The sequence below is a fragment of the Helianthus annuus genome, chromosome 3 (assembly GCF_002127325.2).
Source record: "Helianthus annuus cultivar XRQ/B chromosome 3, HanXRQr2.0-SUNRISE, whole genome shotgun sequence".
Taxonomy (NCBI): Eukaryota; Viridiplantae; Streptophyta; class Magnoliopsida; order Asterales; family Asteraceae; genus Helianthus; species Helianthus annuus.
In genome coordinates, this window is record NC_035435.2 from 163558046 (window position 1) to 163581314 (window position 23269).

General features: G+C 35.1%; 4 protein-coding genes across 7 annotated transcripts; 1 reads left to right on the top strand and 3 right to left on the bottom strand.

Annotated features, from left to right (window-relative positions):
• Nucleotides 1-210: 210 nt before the first annotated feature.
• LOC110930484 (AT-hook motif nuclear-localized protein 9) lies at nucleotides 211-3652 on the top strand. 4 transcript variants are annotated; one of them, XM_022173790.2, is made up of 7 exons: nucleotides 212-374; nucleotides 629-661; nucleotides 723-1353; nucleotides 2216-2283; nucleotides 2611-2742; nucleotides 3057-3218; nucleotides 3289-3652. In XM_022173790.2, the coding sequence occupies exons 3-7, from the start codon at nucleotides 792-794 to the stop codon at nucleotides 3406-3408; spliced, it is 1044 nt and encodes a 347-aa protein (XP_022029482.1). In that variant the 5' UTR covers nucleotides 212-374; nucleotides 629-661; nucleotides 723-791; the 3' UTR covers nucleotides 3409-3652. The 4 variants fall into 4 exon arrangements, with proteins under 4 accessions (XP_022029481.1, XP_022029482.1, XP_035843584.1 ...); XM_035987691.1 differs by having other exon boundaries at nucleotides 781-1353; XM_022173789.2 differs by having other exon boundaries at nucleotides 211-374; nucleotides 629-1353.
• A 71-nt stretch (nucleotides 3653-3723) lies between these two features.
• Nucleotides 3724-7236, bottom strand: LOC110930485 (glutathione peroxidase 1-like). Its single transcript, XM_022173792.2, has 6 exons — nucleotides 7047-7236; nucleotides 6372-6448; nucleotides 6097-6158; nucleotides 5091-5209; nucleotides 4834-5001; nucleotides 3724-3875 (listed from the first exon to the last, which is right to left on the bottom strand). The coding sequence occupies exons 1-6, from the start codon at nucleotides 7089-7091 to the stop codon at nucleotides 3843-3845; spliced, it is 504 nt and encodes a 167-aa protein (XP_022029484.1). The 5' UTR covers nucleotides 7092-7236; the 3' UTR covers nucleotides 3724-3842.
• Nucleotides 7237-9874: 2638 nt separating this feature from the next.
• On the bottom strand, nucleotides 9875-12155 carry LOC110930483 (probable phospholipid hydroperoxide glutathione peroxidase). The gene is made up of 6 exons (XM_022173788.2): nucleotides 11745-12155; nucleotides 10872-10948; nucleotides 10626-10687; nucleotides 10423-10541; nucleotides 10164-10331; nucleotides 9875-10075 (listed from the first exon to the last, which is right to left on the bottom strand). Exons 1-6 carry the CDS (start codon nucleotides 11991-11993, stop codon nucleotides 10043-10045), a joined length of 708 nt encoding a protein of 235 aa, XP_022029480.1. The 5' UTR covers nucleotides 11994-12155; the 3' UTR covers nucleotides 9875-10042.
• A 3542-nt stretch (nucleotides 12156-15697) lies between these two features.
• LOC110930482 (tetraspanin-10) lies at nucleotides 15698-18814 on the bottom strand. The gene is made up of 11 exons (XM_022173787.2): nucleotides 18376-18814; nucleotides 17648-17760; nucleotides 17404-17458; nucleotides 17254-17309; nucleotides 17041-17088; nucleotides 16909-16957; nucleotides 16736-16819; nucleotides 16578-16645; nucleotides 16219-16344; nucleotides 16055-16130; nucleotides 15698-15909 (listed from the first exon to the last, which is right to left on the bottom strand). The coding sequence occupies exons 1-11, from the start codon at nucleotides 18427-18429 to the stop codon at nucleotides 15844-15846; spliced, it is 795 nt and encodes a 264-aa protein (XP_022029479.1). The 5' UTR covers nucleotides 18430-18814; the 3' UTR covers nucleotides 15698-15843.
• Between the last annotated feature and the right edge of the window lie 4455 nt (nucleotides 18815-23269).

Consider the following 23269-nt stretch of genomic DNA (forward strand, 5'->3'; position numbering starts at 1 on the left):
GTATAAAATAGTGTTTCTCTAAGAAGTTGAGGGTTCTAGTAAATATGTTACTAAAAGAGTGTTATACTTTTGGGATTATAAAAATTTTAAAAAATATCATAGGTTTGACTATGGTACTATGCGTTGACCATATCTAGTTCAGTGTATTATTAAATTTAAATTTTATATAATTCCTACAAACAAAAAGGTGTAGTACTTACTATATTATAATTCATTCAAAAGAACTCAAACCCGTTTCACTTTTGTCTTTACCCTCCCTCCCTATTTCTCTTTCCCAAAACTCTTTTTTCCTTTCTGCAATTTCAAATCTAGGGTTTTTAATTTCACTTGCACAAACTCCTTAATTTCACCCCCTTTTCACCCTCCGTACACAGGTTTGTCTGCCCTAATTTCTCCCCCCTTTCCACATTTTCAAGATTTATGAACCTGTTTTTTGTTTCTTGTAATTTCTTGTTGTTGAGCTCATAAAGGGTAAATCTTTTTAACATAAAGGTTCAATCTTTTTCTAGTTTTGTTTACTTTTTAGGCTAAAGTTGATTCCTTTCACTGTTTCTTGAAAAACCCATGTAAAACCCTTCATTATTTTTAATTTATCTTTTGTGGGTGTTGCTCAATTGTGTTCTTTCAGGTTGGAATTTGTGAAAAGTTGCAGCATTTACAGGTGTATGTGGTTAATTTGTTGTTAACTTTTGTGGGTGTTGCTCAATTGTGCTTTTTTTTAGGTTGGGATTTGTTAGTGGTTAATCTTTTGATATCTTTTGTGGGTGGGTGTGAGATTAGTTAGTAAATGCATGGATGGAAGGGAAGGAATTCCATCGTTTTATCTCAATAGAGGGTTTCGCGGATCGGGTTCGAATGTCGGGCCGGGTTCGAATGGCGGGTCGGGTAATCAAGGTGGAGGGTTTCAAGTCCCACCCGGTTTCAAGACTCAAGCAAACCCTAATTTATCCCCCCATGGCCATAGCAACATGAGGCTAGCACCGTCAATGGGCTCTTCGTTCCATTTGGAACACAACCCGCCACCACAACCACCGTCTGGTTTCCCTCATGGGTTTAACTTGGACGGTGGCGGTAGTGGTGGTGGTGGTGGTGGTAGTGGCAGTGGTGGTGTGAGTGAGGATGGTGGTGGTGCAGCCTCTATTCCCGCCATTCCCGACCCTAGAAGTGGAAATGAGTCTATTGTAAAGAAAAAAAGAGGGAGGCCTAGAAAGTATGCACCTGATGCGTCTCACATGGCTTTGGCGTTAACACCTGCACCCGCGGTTGCAACACCTGATCCAACCACACCGACACCGCAAAAGAAAAGGGGACGTCCTCGTGGTAGCGGAAGGAAGCAACAGCTTGCGAATGTTGGTATGTTTATGAATTTTAGTTGCTTTTTGCGTTTTATATTGGCCGTATGTAAATATTGTACATCATTATTTTGCGAGTATGCACGGATTGATTTAGACATAGTTGATGTAGAGATCAAGTTGTGTTTGCCGTGTTAAAATTGGTGTGAAAAAATGGACAACGATTGCCCTCTTGATATTGTCTTAGCTGACTTAAAGATATTGATTGTAGCCAACGGCGAACCATTAACCTCTTATTGTGATTGTAGAATGCATTATGGCTTTGACTCATGCAGTTTGTTAAATGTGTTAAATATGATTTACAATGAATGTGTTAAATATGCTTACGATAAGCGTTATTGTTACAACAATAATCCATTCTTTTAAGATATGATTTAGAAGGATGTGCTCATACTTTTGGCGAGTTTTGACTTGTTTAACCCATTGACATGTTTCATTTTCAGCTTTTTTTATTCTACTTGCTGTAGATAAAGTCATAAAACATTACCGTATCGACCATTCATAAGTATATTCTCAAAATTGTCACCTCTAGGCATATAACCTCCTACCATTAATTTAAGTCAGTCGACTTCTTCGGGTTCGGGCATTAGCCTAATAGGCTTAAGAGACGAAGTGATGGTAGAATTGATAAATGTTCAATAACGTTTAACATCTCTTGTAGTGTGATTGTCGATTGAGATGCCTTTGTTATTGATATCTGATAATCAAAATTCAGTTATATTTTTTTACTCTTTAATTGTAGTGGCAGCTCTACTTGATTGGTATTTAGTGGTAATGTTGATGACTGAAAAATAGTTTACTTAAATAAATATAAATTCTTTTCATTCATTGTGTTTTCCTGTTTTCTTGTAAAATTGTGTTAGGCGAATGGATGCATAACTCAGCAGGGTCTGCCTTCACACCTCATATAATCCATGTAGCAGTTGGAGAGGTATGTGATAGTCTTTATAACTATTAATTAATATTCCCTTCTTACTAAAATAAATAAAATTTTTACACAAGTCAATTAAATATCTTAAATTCCCCTAAAGGTGATGGAATATATGAAGCTTGTCGACTGAAACCAATGCTATCAATACCTTGCAGTGATTACTCGAAAAAGTTTGAAACTTTATGATCGAAATGTTGCGATTTCTTTTGGATTGTCCCAAAAATTAAATCTTTTTTTTTTTTTTTTTTTTTTTTTTTTTGTGAAATTTATTCTACTTGAATCTTGAAATTGAAGCTGATAAGCATTGTGTAAACCACTATGTTGCAGGATGTTGCAGAAAAGATATTATCTTTTGCACAGCAAAGGCAAAGGGCACTCTGCATCTTGTCAGGCAACGGTTCTGTTTCCACCTTGACGTTACGCCAATTTACATCCTCTGGTGGGACCGTGACTTATGAGGTTTGACACTTAACTACGAATTATCTCTTGATGCACGTCGTAAATCTTTATTGCACTCGTTTTCTTAACTAACATATAGAGGTGGGCAGGTGGCAACATGATGGGTAAACGGGTTGGGTAACTGATCCAAAGAATTAATTTTTTTTTTTTTATGGGTCGAAACGGGCCATTTTGGGTCAACCCGAATCATTTCAATCATTTTCTTTTAATAAAATAAGTTAGATATTGTGTTACTATTTCCTTTTTAGTTACTTATTTTTACTCTTTAACTTGATGCCCATTATTGTTACATTGTTTTATTAACTGCTTTCTAGGGCCGTTTTGAGATACTATGCTTATCGGGTTGTTATCTGCTTGCTGAAACCGGTAGCCCCCGCAACCGGACCGGCGGTCTTAGCATCTCCGTTTGCAACTCTGACGGTCAAGTGCTTGGCGGTGCGATCGGCGGTAAACTCATCGCCTCCACCCTAGTACAGGTGACATTTTTACACCCTTTTTCTTCCCACATCCATTTCCCCGAAATCACATATTCTCTCTTGGCGGCAGGTGGTGGTTAGTAGCTTCTTACACGGTGGTGGTGGTGGTGGTGGAGATATTCCTAAAGCAAAAACCGCAATCGAGCCACCCTCAGGAGACGAGAAGAGTCCCGGAGTTCAGCTTAACTAGAGGTTATCTTTGTAGATTAATGGTGGGCTATGTGTCGATGTATTTGTTACCGAACCGAAAACAAGAAAGCTTGACATCTTTATGTTTGCTTAGCTGTAGAACTTGTCTTTTTTTAATTTGTTCAGTAGATGTTGAAATGCACAATTGTTATCTGTAGCTAGTAGTATCATTTCATGGACTGGGATGTAAAATTATCTTTCTTTGAGGCTGGATTAATGTTCATTTCTAGGGTTTGTTCATGCAATCTTTTGCAAATTTTATAATGGTTTTTTTTTTTTTTTTTTTTTTTTTTTTTTTTTTTTTTTTTTGCAAATATTATTAAATAGGTTTAAACCATACAGCAGAAAATGAAAGATAAGTATGCCATTATTCAACATAGGGGCATTCTTGAAATGAAAGATGCACATTAAAACAGTTTCTGCAAATCTTGAAATCTAGAGGAGACCCAAGAGCTTCTGAATGTCTCTCTGCAAAAAACAACACGAGTTATGCAAGATGAAGTAGTGTGATTCAAGAGTGTTTAGAATTCGATTCCGATTTGAAAAATTAGAAATTTGACTCAATTCGATTTGATTATCAAAAAATTGAAATTCGAATTCGAGTCCAGTAAATCAAATACGAGTTTATAATTTTAAATTCGTATTCAAATTATACATTTTTATTTATTATATTTATAAATAATACACATGTAACTTTAATTTGGGCTATAGTATAAGCTAATCTATAGATTTAATCTAGAGTAAATTCCATTTTAGTCCTTGAGGTTTGGTCCGAATTGCCATTTTAGTCCAAATAGTTTTTTTTTTTTCATCCAGAGGGTCCCTGACTTTTCCATTTTCTTGCCATTTTGATCACATTGCCTAACTTAATCTAAAAATCTGGTTATAACCAGGGGTATTTTTGGCATAACTATTGTGTAGTGATAACCAGGGGTAGTTTACAACATAATTTATAAACCTCATAATAATTTAATGCCAAAATACCCCTGATTATAACCTGGTTTTTAGATTAAGTTAGGCAATGTGATCAAAATGACCAAAAAAAAAAAAGGAAAAGTCGGGGATCCAGAGGAGAAAAAAAAACTATTTGGACTAAAATGACAATTTGGACAAAAACTCAGGGACTAAAATGACAATTTACTCTTTAATCTAAGTCCTAAAATAGCCCATAACGAATTTAAATATTTTAAATTGATTTGAATCAAAACGAATTTATTCGAATTATCCGAATTCGATTCCAATTCGAATTGGCGTTTTAATTTGAATACGAATTTGAATCGAATTGACCAGTTTTTAATCGAATTTGAATTCCAGCAAAATAAAAAATTATTCAATAAATTCGATTCGAGTAACTTGAAAATTCGTTATTCAGTCGGATGAGCACCCCTAAGATTGGTTGTTTAAAAGGGTATTTCTGTCTTTTTACCTCGACTGTAAGAGGGGAAGTTGTGGGATAGTAGCGGTCGACAGGTTGGCCGTTTTTATCAACCAAGAACTTGGAAAAGTTCCATTGAATGTCTCCCCCAAGAATTCCATAGAACCCTGTTTTCAAGAACTCGTATACAGGTGCAGCGTTCTCGCCATTCACATCAATCTGTGTTGAAATTGCATCAAAGTTTTAATCTTTTTTGATAAATTTTGAAACTTTAGTAGCTTTTTCATGGTGGGTTGTTTGAATTTCACCTTGTCAAAGATGGGAAATTCTGATTTGAATTTGGTGCAGACGAAGTCGACAATTTCTTCGTTGGTTCCTGGTTCCTGAGCTCCAAATTGGTTGCATGGAAATGCCAAGATCTCAAAACCTATATTCATTGAAGTTGAACATTATACAGTTCTACTTAGGGCTGCAAACGAACCAAACGAAGACGAACAAGACCTTGTTCGTGTTCGTTTGTTAAGAAATATATGTGTTCGCGAACAGTTCACGAACACTTATCGAACGAGATTTTATGTTCGTGTTCGTTTGTGTTTGTTTGTTAATTTTAGGCAAGAAACAAAAACAAGCGTTGACGAACACAAATGAGCACAAACTAATGTTCATAAACACAAATGGAAACAAACGAACACAAACAATCATTCATGAACAAAATATATAATACACTGACACTTATTAGATATTTAATTTGTCGGAATTTTGAAGTATTTAAATAAATATAAAAACTAAAAACACTAATGAACTATCGAACACAAACGAACACATTACCGAACGTTCACGAACATAAACGAACGAACACGACCTCTGTTCATGTTTGTTCATTTAACTAAACGAACAAAATTTCTTGTTCGTGTTCGTTTGTTTAATAAACGAACGAACACAAACGAACTTCCCGCCGAACAGTTCACGAACTGTTCGCCGAACATTTGGTTCGTTTGCAGCCCTAGTTCTACTTCTACTTTAACTACTAACTGACACCATCATTATAAAATACAAATAAAAAAACCAAACTTTTCTTGCAATAATATATCATTCTTTATAAAAGGTGTAACTGACAATGATTATATTTCAAACTCATTATTTTTTTTTCTGCAATTTACAATCTTTTTATATGTTTTGCAACAAATAAGAAGTCGAACATCATCTTCCGTAATTCCGATCACTCCATACCAAACTGACATCTTGAACATCAGCTTCGGTATGAATGAAACGAGTTTTATATCAAACTTGAAACCGAAACCAAAAACTACAAACCTTTCTCCTTGTACTTCAAATAAATCTGATTCAGTTCATCATAGTTGTTGTTTGTAAGCCCACTGCCACAAAGAACCAACAACACAATTGACTATAAGCAACTTCAGGAGATACAATCACAAAGCCTATTTAAAAAGGTAGTTAAATAGCAAAAAAAAAAAAAAAAGAAAAAAGAAAAAAGAAAAGAAAAGCTGAGCTTGTTTTTAAATTACAAAAGGGCAAATGGGCTGCAAGAACATTCAAACAAAATAGTAGTGAAGATAGTGAGCGCGTACCACTTGGACGCAACGTTAACAATAAGTACAACTTTTCCCTTGTATACGCTAAGGTCTACATCGTTACCCTTAGCATCCTGCACCGAATCGAAGATTAAATCACCAAAAAGCCAAAATTAAATACTAAAAAATAACACAAAACTTATGAGATCAATCCAAAGCTAGATCAACCTAAAGTAAGTGGCAGAGGTCCAAACTAACTAATAAATTTAATTTAACTTAATATTGGAGGCCTAATTTTTTTTTGGTTAATTTAAAAACTGAAGGTGTATACTGTAGACACTATAGAGTTTCAAAGAAAGACTCAATCTGGATCATTGACTTTTGTGTGTCAAACAGAGGCTTCTAACTGAAAAACTAACATGCATCTTGAAACTTCCAATCCAAATTCAATAACTAACTATCTAACTAACTAAATAAAACCCTGTAACAAAAACTAAAAAAGCCACATGCATGATAAAAAATTAGTAACAAAAACTTTACATGGTCAAAACCAATATTTAACATAAAAATAAGAAAAGGTTGAATTTTTTCTATCTTTTCAACAGATTAGTGAAATAAACTTGTTCATAATTTCTGGGTTTTGATTAGCCTGTCAATTCTAATTATTGTTAATCAATTCCACAAAAAAAAATGAAAATTGAAATTAGGGTTGTTGAGAGAGAAATTCGGAACCTTGACTGTGAAATCATAGAGGGTTTTCTTGGGTTGGGCAGCCATGGATGATTGCTGGTTTTTGATTGTTGAAATGGGCAACAAGATGATCAGATCAGGTGTGTATTATTATTATTGAATTTATTTGGCGGAATTAATTGAATTTATTTGGCATTGGTGGCTCCAATTCAAAACGTGACAAAAACAAGCGAATATATTCCAAAAGGGACGCCCCAACAGCCGTATATTTGATACTTTTTGGTTTTTGCATCCTCTCAATGACCCCAACGTATAATCAGACTCATAAAAAACAGTTAACATTTAATTTAACTTAATATAATTATTAACAGGGCCGGTCCAAGGGTAAGCAAAATGAGGCTTGGGTCTTGGGCCACCAAAACTATAGGGCCTCCATAATTTGATGAAACTACAGTCCATTTATAAAAGATATAGGGTATGGGTTATCAATAGATTGATGTTTGGTAGCGTAGCGGTTTTGTGTATGTATGGATGTTGGTGAGACCTGGTTCGAATCCCTGGTTCAGCATTTTTTTCTTGTTTTTAAATTTTAACACAATCTTTCAAATAATTACACTTGGGCCCTTCAAGTTTAACTTTCAATTACATACATTTTTTTGGGAAAAAGGCCACAAGATTTTACTTCGCCTTAGGCGACCAAAATGGTAGAGCCGGCCCTGATTATTAATGGTATTGCAATGTTGGTTGTGTCACAAAAGTCGGGATGTGCACATCCCGACTAGTTGACGAACCAAAATCAAAACCGAACCGCTTTGAACCTGGTTTGTGAGAAACTTAAACAATTCGCAAAGATTTTATTAACCCGACTACACAACCCAAAGATTTTGAACGAAATAAAATAACCCAAACCAACCCACCCATTCGACTTCCAAATCCCGCCCCAAGAAAGATGCCTAGCGACTTACGACCGGACGAGTTTTTTGGCCGGAAAATTCAAAATCCCGGCCGTTTCGACCATTATTCGCCAGAATCCCGACTTAAAACGGGTATCCTTTTCTTTATTGATTGTTTTTTTGTTGTTTTATGCGTGATTGGAAGAAGATATAGACGTATAAGGGTTCGATCTTTTTATGCTTTTTGATGTTTTTTTTGTTGTTAGTTAATGATTTTGTTGTTTTATTTAAAGCTTTGTTTGTTTAAATAATTAGTAATCAACATTTAATACTAGGGCTTGAATATGAAAATTAAAATTATGGACTACGGTATCGTTGAAAATGATCGTTTATTTTGTTTAAGTGTTTAATGTTGTTTTATGATTATATAAATTTTAGTTTAATGTTCTTTTGTTTTACATGACCTGACCTGACCCGACCCGATCTGACGCGCTATGAACCATTTTTTCATATAGCTAGGGGCCTAAAATCTTTAAAAATATTCCGCACCCTTATAAATAAATTCCTGGGTCCGCTACGTGACGATTCTACTTCCAAGAGGTTTTAGTAAATTGATTACAACTAGAAATACAACCCGCCGCAATGCGGCGGGGATTCTTTAGTTATAACTAAGTCGATTTAGGACGCGCACGTTATGTTGAACCTATCAAATGGGAAAAAAATAGACGATGTAAAAACGTTTACCCACACACGCACGCACGTTGCGTCATGTTAACTCGCAAAATTTAGAACGAAACGTAAAAACGTTAAACCAAAGACGCATGTTGCGATATGTTAAGTCACAAAATTTAGAACGAAGCATAAAGCGAAAATTTTGCGGAAAGTGAAAACTATAAAGGACCAAAGTTGAAAGTAAAAAAAGTTGTGAGGATAGATTAAAAAGTTTTGTGTTTAAGTAAGAAAACAAATAGTTTTGGGTTAAAAGTGATTTATGAAATACTTTTGGGTAAAAAGTAAAAAATCAATTTAAAAAAAAAAACCCAAAGCCAAGGTTATAAAAACCATATGCATAACCATTTTTTCTTTGAAAAACCCTCAAAGCCAAGATTACAACACATAAGTAAAAAAAAAAAAAAAAAACAAAATGGTTAAATCGCAAAAAATGAAAACTTTTGAATAGAAGTGAAAAATCAAATTAATCAAAGTGGTTAAATTGTATAAGATGGAAACTTTTGAATTAGAAGTGAAAAATCAAATTAATCAAAAGGGGTTAAATTACCAAAATTGAAACTTTAAACTTAAATTGTCAAATATTAAAACTTTAGGGTTAAAAAGGAAACAAATATTAAAACTTTAAACTTAAATTGTCAAAGATTAAAATTTTAGGGTTAAAAAGGAAAACTTCAAATTTTTTTTTTTTTTTGAGAAACACCCTAAACCAATGTTACAAGTCATATATGCATAAACATGTTGGTTCTTTATAATGTTTAAATATCTGAAAGGACCGATTAACCTATCATTAAACATGTCATGTTTGGATTGACTTATGCCGGCTTAAAACATGTTCACTTTCATGTCGTTATTCAAGAATTGACGCCCCTATGTGCAACCAAGTATCATATTCCACAATCTACAATCCAATTTCTACAGTATAATGCAACCGCCGTTGCATGGAAGAACAGAAGCGATCCTAACGCTAAACGGCTTTGAAGACGGTGGTGAAGGTGGTTGGGCGTCCCAGTGCGACAAAAAACATCACTCGGATAAAACTAAAGTTGCCGCGTCATCTACTGGTAGGTATAACAATGGAAAAAAAAAAGATGTCTCAAGTTTTGTCACGCTGGTAACGCGAAGAGCATTAAAGCTAAGGTAGTGCGACTCGACCATGGGGTGCAACGATGAGCATGCTTATCAACCACCGCGCCTGACTAGTGACTACTATTCAAACTAGAAATAGAAAAATGACTAACAAACAAGTTTAAAAACAATGATATTGATCATATTCAAACAGATCTCTTTACCAAACATGTAAAATGTTGTTTTATTACTACAAACTTAGCTTCTATATAAACTAGGTTCAGAAGATAAAAGTTCAAAGCTGGAAATCACATAAAACCAAACAAGAGCACATGAGTGCAGCAACACTTAAGCAACCCCAAGCAGCTTCTTTATATCCTTCTGCAATAACAAAACAAAACCAAACAAGAAAACATGAGCTTCCCACATGCCAAATTTCGACAAGATTATGTTACAAAACGCGGTTTACCTCAATGCTGAGAGGAGTGGTGGTTGGAGCATAACGGTCAACTACTTTTCCCTCTCTATCAACCAGAAATTTAGTGAAGTTCCACTTGATGCTGTCACCAAGAAGCCCTCCTTTGCTTGATTTCAAGAAATCGTACAGCGGTTCGGCCTTTTTGCCGTTCACATCAACCTACATTAACCGTTGGACAACGAATTTGATCAGCGAAACACAACCGAATAGTATTTGTTAAGTTTTATGAAACAGTTTGAACAATACCAACCTTGGCAAAGACGGGATACTCGGCTTTAAAGCGAGTGCAAACAAACTCTTGGATCTCATCATTAGTTCCTGGTTCTTGCCCATTAAACTGATTGGATGGAAATGCAAGTATCTCAAGACCTGTAAAATCATATAACAACAAGATTTTAAGTTACAGGAAGTTATTCCAAGATGTGGAGAAGTTAAACAATAGGAAAACCGAACCTTGATCCTTGTACTTCTGGTACAAGGTTGTCAGCTCAGGGTAGTTAGAATTTGTGAACCCACTGCAACACAACAATATCAGAAGTTAAAGAAAGAGCTCATTAATAAGAGGTTAATTATACGTATGACCTAGTGATCTAGTGGTATCGTGTTTTGCCCGAATCGAATCATTGGAAGTGAAGGTTAGGTGGTAAAAAGTTATTGTTAAAAAAAACAAGAGGTTAATTATGGAGACATATAGTTTACCATTGTGATGCAACATTAACAATCAACAAGACTTTTCCCCTGAACTTGCTAAGATCCACTTCTTGGCCCTTTGCATCCTGAATGAAAACCAACAAAAAACAAAGATCAAGATCAAGAAACATTCTTACAAAATACCCATTTACCAATAAAAAAAGATCAAGATCAAGAAACATTCTTTCAAGATAACCCATTTACCCAAAAAAGGATGAAAAAAAAACAATCTTTCAAAATACCCATTAATCAAAAAAAAAAAAAAAAAAAATCAAGAAACAATCTTTCATGACACCCATTAATAAAAAGATAAAAGCATAGAGATCAAGAAACAATCTTTCAGTACACCCATTAATAAACAATTAAACAAAGATACAATCTTTCAAGGTACCCATCAACCGAAAAAAAGTAAAAAAAAAAAATAAACAAAGAAACAATCCTTCAAGGTACCCATTAACCAAAAACAAAAAAAAAAGTTAAAAAAATAAACAAAGAAACAATCTTTCAAGGTACCCATCAAGGCCATCAACAATAAACCAAAAACAAAAGAAAGTAAAAAGAATAAACAAAGAAACAATCTTTCAAGGTACCCATCAAGGCCATCAACAAAAACCAAAAACAAAAAAATGTAAAAAGAATAAACAAAGAAACAATCTTTCAAGGTATCCATCAAGGCCATCAACAAAAAAAAAAAAAAAAAAAAAAAACAAGATCAAGATCTAATGACATACAATAATCAATGAAGATCATTTTAAAACCCTAAAATCAAGATAACAACACACTAACAACAATTTCACATCAAACTTGTAAAATCCACAATGTGAAACAAATCTTTAACAAACAAAAATCATTTCATTTGAAAACCCTAAAAAGAAAACAAACCTTAACAGTGAAATCATAAACAGATTGCTTCGATTGAGTCGCCATAGATTGAAATGATCTTGTACCCCACACTAGGGTTCTGTTGGTACCACAAAATCTTGTAGAAAGCCAAGATCTTTTTAAGCCTGTTGGATTAGAAATTGAAGAAACAGATGAAATTGACAGAGAATTTGAAAGGGTTCTTGAAGGGATGATAAGAAATCTTTGAGCGATAAGGTTGTTGAAGACACGAACTGATGAACACGACATTGGGGTTCTGATTTATACAAATCTCCTACAGATGATGACGGTATAAATCTCGTTTGCGTGGGTGGAATGTGGGTATTGAGGTTGATACGTGGTCGTTGTAGGTTGTGCTTACGTGGCAGTCGTGGCGGTTCGAAGCCACGGTGGTTGTCGTGGAGGCTTTGGTACATGATTAAACGGTTTAGAATTACCATCCTCTATGAATGTATAAATCGTGTCGGGTTAACGGGTTGAAATCTTTAACTTCAATACAGTCTGATTCAGTGGCGGATCCAGAAATTATTTACTGAGGGTGCGGATGAGGTGTTCAACCGTATTTTCAAGGGGTGCGGTCGGGTTTTTTTTGCCTAAAACATACACTCAATTTTTATTTTCAAGGGGTGCGGCCGCCCACCCTGACTAAAGGGTAGGTCCGCCACTGACCTGATCTATATATTTATTCATTTCGTATCGTGTGTGTCGTGTAAACTCAATTCAGTTAATCATATACTTATTTATGAATTTATGAATAAGTCTAAGGATTAAGTTCAAGAGTGAACACTAGTGTAGCTTGCGAACTGGGTGAACTAATCCTGGCCATACACGTGTGTAGATCAATGACCAGGATTTAATGTTGAAATACACTAGTGTATTTTACGATTTGATGATGAGATCTTGACCATACGCGTGTGTAGATCAATGATCAGGATTTGTTCACTTAGTTCGCAAATACACTAGTGTTCACTCTAGAGCCCCACCCATGAGTGTAATATCTAGTGATTTAGTAGTAATTTAAATAATTAATTACTTTCTTTCATACGAAACTTTTTTTTTATCATTCCTAGTTAAGAAACTTGGGTTGATGTACTTAGCTCGAGATTAAAATAAACATATGTGAATGAATTGAAAACAGGTAGATGGAACTAATAAAATAAAATTAAAAAGGAAGTGAGAAGTAAATAAAAAAGTTTGAAAGGTGAATTAGTTTCTCTTCTAAAGGTTTAAGTTATATGAAATTTTATAAATCAAAATATTTAATTTTAATTTTTAACACTTTTCAATCTTTGAAATCATAGATATTAACTTCTTTAAAAACTCTTAAATATGTCAAAACTGTTTTTTAAACTGTTTGTGTTAGATATGAATTGTCGCCTCTAGAATGCAAAGTATAAAAGTAATTTTATTTAAAAGTAATAAAAAACCTACATATATAAAGTCACTTAACATAAGGTTGTGGGGTGTGGTATCGGCTTCTTGACCATCCCCGACGCCACATCTCCTTAACCTTACACCGCCTTTCCTCTTCCCCTTTTCAAAGGGGGTCTACCACACCCTACCATCTAATAAAAGTCCTTACATATGTCAAAAAAAAACACGAAAAAAATCCCTCGATCCAATTTTGTTATATTAAAGTCCCCCACTTGTCTAGAATGCATGTATACATGAAAATTAATATTAATAATAATAATAAAGTAGTAACATGTGACCTCTTAAATTGTCAATATCTAATGAAGTGACATTCAACTTTTTTCACAATACATGCATCCTAGACAAATGTAGAGACTTTAGGGGTCTGTTTGGTATGGGGTAATGGAATGGACAAAGGAATGGAATGAACGAGATAATGGAATGGACGAGGGAATGCAATGGATTATTACCATTCCATGTCTTGTTTGGTTACCATATGTGAATGGAATGAGTTATTATTGTATATTGTTCGGTAGGCAAAAAAAAAAAAAAAAAACGGATTAATAAAATCAGCGGTGAGTGATGGTGGTGGTCGGTGGTAGTGATTGTGGGTGGTTATAGGTGGCGGTGGTGGGTGTCGGCGGCGGCGATGGGTGGTGGTGGTGGCGGCGAGTAGCGATGCGGCGGTGGCGACGACGAGTGGTGGTGGTGGCAAGGTGGTCGTTGGTGGTGGGTGGCAGCAGAGGTGGCGGCGGCGGCGGTTGGTGGTGGCGGTGGTGGTGACGTCGACGATGGTGGTGGGCGGTGGTGGCGTCGACGATGGTGGTGGGCGGCGACGGCGAGTGTCGTTAGCGGTTGGTCGCAGCTGTGGGAGATAACGGTGGCGAGTGGGTGGTGGCGGCGGCGGTGGCTGTCGGGGTGAGGTGGTGGCGGGTTGCGGCGATGGCGTCGGTGGTGGGTGGTGGTGGTGGGTTGTGGCGAAGGTGGTGGGTTGTGGTGTTGTTGATGAATGGTGCATACCAAACACTACCTAATATAAGCAAAACTAGGGTGTTACACCCGCGCTTCGCGGCGGGGCAACCCGATTTTTGATCCGATACAAAAGTATGTTAACATGTGTCTTACATCAAACTCGATCGGAAAAGTATTTAGAACGTAAAAAGGTTGTCAGTGTGAATGCTACAAATTGACAAAAGACAAAAAAAATTATGTGGAAATATAAATCAACTTAAGTTTATATCGACACGTAAATAAAAATAAAGACGTAAAAGTTGGTTAAAAAGTATTTAGAAAGTTAAGAGGCTGTAAGAGTCAATGCTGAAAATTAAAAGTTATAAGTAAAAAAACAAACCTCAAAAAAGAAAGAGATTACATAAAATCATTGGAAAAGGAGAATCGAAACGTCCACGTATGTATAAAAAACACTAACCAACGAAATACTAAAAGAAAAAAAAATATTGGTTCCAATAATACCGATAGCGGAAACAATTGTTTAGTTGGATTGCCTTTGGTTCATCATGTTACGGAGAAAAAAAAAACTCTAAAAGGTGAAACCGTGAAATACTTAACTGGATAAAAGTAAAAGTAGAGTGAGTAAACGTGTATATAAACAAAGTTAAAGTAGATGGACTAAATATGTATATAATCAAAGTTAACTAACGGGTAATAAAATTTATTAAATTGAGGGACTAAATGCGTATATTAGGAAAGCTAAAATAGAAGGACTAAACACGTAAATCAGAAAAGTCAAAGGTTAAAGGCATTAAATTATTGCGGCCATTAGAAGGCTACACTTGGCTATGTCGGATTGGCCCACCGACATAGCCTTTTAAGTGTATATATAATTGGGTTGTGATACTTGTTCATGCTTTTTTGAAATCTACGTGGACTTTTAGATGCCAAAACATATGTTGAGGGACTTTTATGTGAAAAATGAGAAAATATGTTGGTTTTTTATTAACATTACCATTTGTTTACAGGTTTGATCAAGTAATCCCATTGAGGTTTGAAGTCCTTATATATAGTCCTTAACTTTCATGATACCAGTAGTGAGATGAATGAAAGTGTTGAGGCATCATCTTGTGTTACTGGTGAATTTGCAATGCAAAATGTTATTTTGCAAATGGGTTTACAGTTAGTTGCACCGGCTGGAATGCAAATTCGTGAGCTGCACAGGTTTGTGTTCATTTCCCCTTGTTTTGTTCTTTCATATGGTTGTTAGACGTGCCAAGGTCCATGTGCTTGGATAACAAGTGGGCTCCTTTGCAACCCCGGTAAGGAAAGCTCTTGCGGCTTTCAGTGGAAAGAGGAACCCGAACGACGATCATTATACACGTGCCAAGCGTTAGAGGTGTTTTTGTGCATTTACAAATTGCATAAATATATATTAAGAACTTCATTTACATGGGTTATTTTTACTTATATCACATAAGTGAAGTTTTGTCCCAACCCGACCCGTTTAGGACCCATTTTGACACTTCATTAAAACTGTCTTTAGGCACTCTAATAAGTAAAGAAAAACCATGCAAGATCCACCAAGATAAGTCAGAAAAAAGTCATGAATGAAGGGATCATTCCTGAAGTTCTTAGAATCTGTACATTATTCTTATTTCCAGATCAGATTAAAAAAAAAAAAAAAAAAAATCAACACCTACATAGAGAAGAGTCATAGAATTTGAGTTGACTTCTAAAATTTTGAGCGGCTACTTTCAGCATTCCGTCTTGCGCAACATCCCACGAAATATATTACAAACTGACATGTAAGTTTAGGCAAAAATATTATGTATTGGTTAATGGTTATTCTGTAAAACGTCTGAATTAAAACTTATATCAAGTCTCCCTAACAGTCGACGTTTTATGACTTATGAGACGAAATAAGTAGTACATAAGAGACTTACCAAGACAACAAACAAAACCACATTAAAGATAGCAACCACGCGCCATTCGGTTTTCATGTACTCTGCTACTGCAGCCCTGAAAAGTCGATACAGATCAAAAGCAGACTTAATTGCACATGATAATGGAAAATAAAAACACAAATTTAGTAAAAAAAGAAGTTTACTTGCAGGAATCACAGTTGTAGCATTTTGTGGCTTTTGAATTCCGGTAAAGTTTGCAGTCCTCAATAGGACTAATCGGATGGAAGCTCAAGTCATAGTAAGAGGCGTTCACAGCAGGATAGCCACACCTAAAACAACAGTGAATTTAAGTTCATGTATGGGCTAGATGTGACAATGTTGACCCATTATGGATACGGGTCATGTTTTGTCTATAGAGATTCAGATGGATTAGATCAAAAATATAACTACAAAAAGGTCAAGGCCAAGCATGCCTAAATTTCTCCAAAGTATGGTTTTAATGACAAAACCTCTTAAATTATTTATTCAAACAACTAAAATACTAGACTTTTAAGAAACTTACTGAGATGGTGGTCTGCAACAACCAGCTTCAATGGGTGTCAATTTTGCTGATTTGTATTGTTTGAGAGTCTGCGTAAAACATATTACAGTCACATTCTTGAAACGGATCAATCAATGAGAACAGAAAGGAGGAACAGGGGATCGGTGAAATTAACAGACCTTGTATCTTTTCGATAGGTTATTACAATCATCAGATTTAACGAGACAACTTCGAAGGCGTTTCCAATTATGCGTGTTGTTCAACTGAGACCCATATTAAGAAAAAGTTCAAATTTACAATTATAAGTTTTCAAGATTTCATGTTAGGATCTAGAGTTGAAATGGATGCTTACTTCATTTCGAAACCATTTATTATAATCCTGAAGACGATACTCCTTGAATCTAACAACATAAACAAGATAATGGATTTTAAATTCGTTACAGAACGAATACAAGGGTGGAAGAAATAGCACTTTAAATTTCACCTCAAACCCGCAACATTATGGCCGGTGGCGTTGTTAGTTATAATAAAACTGCAAACAAAAGATGAGAAAATGAATAATTCAGTATATACTACAAATATAGATCATATCCGAAATGTTCTTTTTTGAATCTCAACCTACGAAAATGCATAATTAAGAAGTATCCCCATGATTGAAAATTAATATACATGATGATAGCCATACATATATACTTACGCCAATACAGTGAAAACAAGAATTCCCAACAAAATCAAGAAGAGTATGATCAAATACTGCAAGATATATTAACTTTTAGTAACAGTGACAACAAAGGCTGCAAAAGCAGAAAATATAAAAAAGAAATAATATTCCCAAACGCGAACATACCATCCATAATAGTATAGAGTTGTTCTTTTGCGCCCCCAAAAACCCGACAACTGATCTGAAGAGGTACAATTAAACATTAGAGATAAAACCTTTTACCATTAATACTTATAGATATTGCTGAATGCATGCATTCATCTTGAAACTTTAAGAGCTAATATCAGTTTCAAAATTGAGCTTAAATTCATACTGTGTCTCATTAGGAAAGCAGATCGATAAAACGAAGAAAAGCTCAGAGATATCTTACATCACGAATATTACAGCACCAAGACCCAAAACCGGAAGAGTGAGCGATTTTCTACAACCATCATGATGAGTGCTAATCCACACGCCAAAACCGATCACACCCACAGCTACAAACTACACATTAAAAACTATGGTACATCATTTTGTAGCTATCAATCGCGACCAGGGGCGAAGGATAGTTGATACCCGGTTGTGCAACCCCCCCCCCCCCCCCCCCCCACCCAATGTTTCGGTTAGAAATATAAAATTTTCGATTTTTCGTCCAAAATTTTTAAAATTATAAAGGATCCCCCACTCCCCAATTATTTTGCCTAAATATTTATATAATATATAAATTAGGTCCCATGACTCTCCGCCCCCCGAAACTTTTGGTCAAGCTCCGCCACTGATCGCGACATCAATAAATTTCTTCCTAAACAAAAGAATCTTTCACCGTAACATATATTCACGGATAAACTACTTTATAAGCATAAACTTTATAACTTGCTTCAATTGCTAATTCTTGAAAATTATGTCACAATTGGCCACTGTCTAGTGAATCGCCAAGGTGTGTTAAAGGGCAGTTGGAATAGCATAAACAACCAAGCTTCAATAATCAAGAACTTGAACCAAAAGAACCCCAAGAAACTAAAAAATTCAGCACTGGCATTTCAACAAACACCTAGAGTGCATGCAATCATGCATAACAAAACTTCCTATTCCCATTAACAAAATCAATGAAAAACATACCATAGTAAGAAGATTAATCCATCTGATCACAAAGTTGCTTACTCCTGTGCTCATTTTCTCCCCAAAAAAACCGTTTTCAATCGATACAAACAAGTAATAATAATGGTTCGATCTTTTTAAGTGACTTGCACTTTGAACAAAAGGAGGCGGTAAAGCAACCAGATTGGAAATGCAAAAAGATGAAGACTTTGAGGGGCATTTTGGGGAATTCACAGGTGGGTTCACATGATTTAAGGCTTTACGCTAATGGGAAGCTTTGAAAAGTGATGGAAATGACAAAATCTTGTTGATAACAGACAACAGAAAAGAAACAGAAAATGGCGATTTTCAAGGTTTTAGCCAGAGTTAGCGTGTATAGGGTTGTTTAGGAGCCGAGTCAAAATCAGGGTAAGCTGGGGCTCGATTCGATTATGATTCGAGTAGGCTTGGTTTGACTTAGATTTGAACCGAGCTGAAAATCTAAGCTCGAGCTTAGCTTGGTTAGGCTCTAATTTAAAAGGGAAATTTTTATTTCAATCCACTATGCTAACACAGTTTATTACTACCGTTAATTACAAGAGTATTTTTGCATCTTTCTTTAGCTACGAGTTTTTTAGGGGTGTAAACGAGCCGGACCGAGCGCGAGCTCGTTTCGTCACGCTTTTATGAAGCACGAGCTCGAGCTCGGCTCGGTTCGAGCCTATGTATTTGAGCTCGAGCTCGGCTCGCGAGTTTAAACCAAAGCTCGAGCTCGGCTCGAGCTATTTTGAGAACACCCTCAAGCGAGCTAAAAGCTCGGCTCGAGCTCGCTTCAATATTGCTTAAACGACCCAAATCTCGGTTCGAGTTCGACTCGCCAATGTTATCATCATTATTATTATATTATATAAAAAATAAATAAATTTTTGTTTGGGTTCGTTAGGCTCGCGAGCCTAAACTAGCTTTGTATTCATGACTCGAGCTCGAGCTAGATAACTAAACAAGCTCTAATTCAGGCTCGAGCTCGGTCTCGGGCTCGTTCGAGCTTTTAACCGAGTCGATAACGAGTCGCTTTCGAGCTTCTAAGCTTGTTTACACCCCTAAGACTAATTATGTAAGTTCATGATAAATTTTAAGCGTTAACTAGTAATATTGCCCGCGCGCGTTGCGGCGCGGGTACATCGCACATTTCGAATATCGTAAACATCGAATGAATTAGTTCAAATGTTATGTGTTGCGTGAACCACACAAAAACGTGTGTTTCGACGTATCCGATTAAACTTAATGTAACCCACATAAGCATTGCGATTGGATAAAAATGTAAAGTCAAGTAAAATAAATAGAATGTATACCGTACAATTATAACGTATTATAGGTGACTCGACTCATACATAGAAAACATAGCGGGTATAGAGGAAAAACATATACGTGTAACAAAAAGATATTAATTAGAGCTTTTAAAAAAGGAAAAAACCACAATTAAATTTCACTCGATTAAGAACAAAATTTACGAAGCAATTAACAATCATAAAATAAGTATAAAAACATATTATATTTTACGTGACTTGTTTTCCAAAAAAATTACGTCGAAATGTAGAATAACTCGAATTTAGACCCACAGGAACGTAAAAATACGCACGTAAAATGATTTTTTTAACGGAAAGGTATTATATTTAACCCCACTCGATTTTTATTAAAAATGTTTATGTCGAAACGTAGAAAACTCAAATTTATACCAAGATGTACGTTAAAATAGTTTTTTTTAACGTAAGGGAACGATACGTAATATAGTTTAAAGAAAGTAGTTTAACATAAAAATTTATAATGAATTTCAAAAAGAAAAAAAAATATTTGCAAACAACATGGATCGAACATAGATCCTTCCAACACTCAACCAAAGCAGACAACCAACTATTATAAATGTAAACTATATTACTTAGTAGTGGGCGGTGGAAAAAAAAAGAAAAAAGAAAATTATTTGCAAACAACATGGATCGAACATAGGTCATTCCAACACTCAACCAAAGCACACAACCAACTATTATAGGAATACATTTGAGTGTGTAACAGAAATGTAAATTATATAACTTAGTAGTGGTTGGTGGCTTTTGCCACCGACTTTCTATTTTAAGAGAGTGTAGAATAGAATATGGGTATTTTGAAATATCAAAAAATACGGAATATCTTGTATACTAAGTCGTATATAAATAGTTGTAATCCATATGAAAATTATATTTTTTTATACGCCGCCACATATGTTGCCATTATTAGTAATTAATACAGATTTTTATTTTGTAAGATAATGTCCTGTTCGGTGATTTCTATTTTAAGAGAATATAATATAATAAATAAATATATGTATAATCCAAGTTGTATCCAAAAAGAGAATTGGGCCAAAGAAGGACACAAAGTGCGGCCCAGCCATCGAATTAAGAAGAAGAGCACGGTGAGCAAAAATGGCTATTACTTATTATAGGACAAAATGGTAATTTCGAGTGCTTTGTCGGTGGCCGTAGCCACCGACTTCAATTCGGTTCGGGTCGACTCGGTTAGGTTCGGCTCAAGTCCGACGTCACGACATTCCTCCGTCGTGTGCCCTAGAGTCCAACACGCGAAGTACGGAGCACCGCAAGCCCATTCCCGTTTACACATCACCATGACATCATCATTGTGATGTCACATACTTGTCCAATGTTGAATTTGTGAAAACATTTTCCAACAGAAATGAAACTGGGCCGTATTTCACTTACATCTGGGCCGAAGACTTGTCATGGGCTTTGACTATGTGTTGGGCTGCTACATCTTGGACGAAGACCAAGTCCCAAGGCCAGACCTTCTCAAAGTGACGAAATCACTTTGATTTCGTCCAAACAAATGTGATTTCGTCGTGAAAATAGGACAAAATAGTAATTTCGAGTGCGTTGTCGGTGGCCGTAGCCACCGACTTTGTACTTTAAGACTATAGGTAAATATTATTTGTGACTTCATCGTTTTTTTTTTTTTTTGTCTTTTTATGTTTTCAATTTCAAGAAAATCGTTAAAATAGTTTTTTTTTTTTTTAATTTTTTTTTCTCATTGATACTATATACCTTATAGTGTCAAGAGAAAAAACACGTGATATATGAATATGTTTTTTGTAACTTTTTTATTGTGGCAAACCAAAACATGATTTTTTAACGGAAACTTTTCAACTTTTTTTTTGTTATGCAAAACCGAAACATGCAATTTTATCATCTAAAAAGTAAAAAGTAATGCCATGACATGTAATATAAGTGTGTATAATTTCAAAATCTTCAAATATACGAGACATAAAGTTATTGCTTTAGTGATAAAGCGAGCCTGGATTCCTCGTCACTATGAATAGACATTAGACAACATGAATCCAACATGAATCTTCGAAGAAACATTCACGTGCCTTGAAGCTTTGGATGCATTTGGTCACGTGTAATGTGACATTCATTATTAACCCTTTGGTTCGGTGGGTGCTAACCCCTTCGGTTCAGTGTCCTAATCATACCTTGTGCTGCCCCAAGGATGCCAAAACAAAAGCTTTCTGTTTTTTTTTTTTTTTTTTTGGAAAATATATAAAATTAGGGGTGTGAATTTCTAACACGACACAAACTTAACACGAAATTTGCGGGTTTACGTTTAGTCTAAACGGATTCGGGTCAACGCGGTCGGGTTGACGGTTGACTTGTTTAACCCATTTATATTATAATTATATTTTTTACAATATGTTTTATGTCAAAAATTAAATTGGGTGTGTATTTTATGCTATAATTATAACTTCTTAATTGACATAAGATTTTATGATTTCAATGTAATTTTATTATATAAGTTTGTTTTTTTTTTTTTTGTAGTAGATGTTAATGTTAATTTTAATATATTAATTTGCTAAAAAAATTAAAAAATCAGGGTGAACGTGTCGTGTTGTGTTGGGGTTAGCCTGCGAATATTCGGGGCGGGTTCGGGTTCATATGTATGTCATGATTTTCGGGTTCGAGACAGGTTGAATCCACCAACCTACGAACACGACCCATTTAGCACCACTATATAAAATGAATCACAAATTTCTAAATAAATCAAGACAAAATACTTTTTTATATATGCTTTTATTCTATTATGTAAGATTTGGATCCAAATAACTTTTTTTATACAAAGATAATATTTAAAGCTATTAGAATTTAATTTCTGAATTTACAAGTGTAGCTAACATGGAAAACCACAAAATTAGAAAACCAATGAATATAAACATATGCTAGCAGCTGCTTGTTTTTATTCATAAACTATGGGGTTTGTTTTGTGTAGCACCCATAGGATAGAATCCCTACAAAAGAAAAACCTTTCCCTTTTTAAGCACTTTACAGTTTACATCACGCAATATTCAACCTCATTTTTGATAACTAAACATCTCCATTTCTTTTTATAGAAGGTCAAAAAATATATGGACGTGTTTATTTCAGAAGAATACATGGTGAAGCGAAGAATGGAGAAGAAGGCCGCAAAGGGTGGCGCATGCAAGAACGATGATAAGACGGGTGAAAAGATGACGAAGAAAGGTCACACGCCATCACATGTTCTTCCAGACGCATTTGGGGAAAAATCGGTTTTTAGTTTTTGCTTCTCGCCTTGAGATTTGTATGTCAGTACTATACATGTAGCATTAGATTATTGAGGATCGCTTTGTTATCTTTGTTGGCTCTACATTTGTCCAAATATTAACCATATGATGCAAAGATAGCATTTTTATTAACTAATATTATTCGGTCTTTTCTAAAAAAAAGATTAAATTATTAATTAATTAATTAGTCATTCGAGTAAGTTTCGACATTGCATCTTATTTTGTACGTTGATACATAATACTCAACTCATTTAACATGTTGTAACTCATAAAATGAGTGTGATTGTTGAAAACACACACACATAATGATGGAAA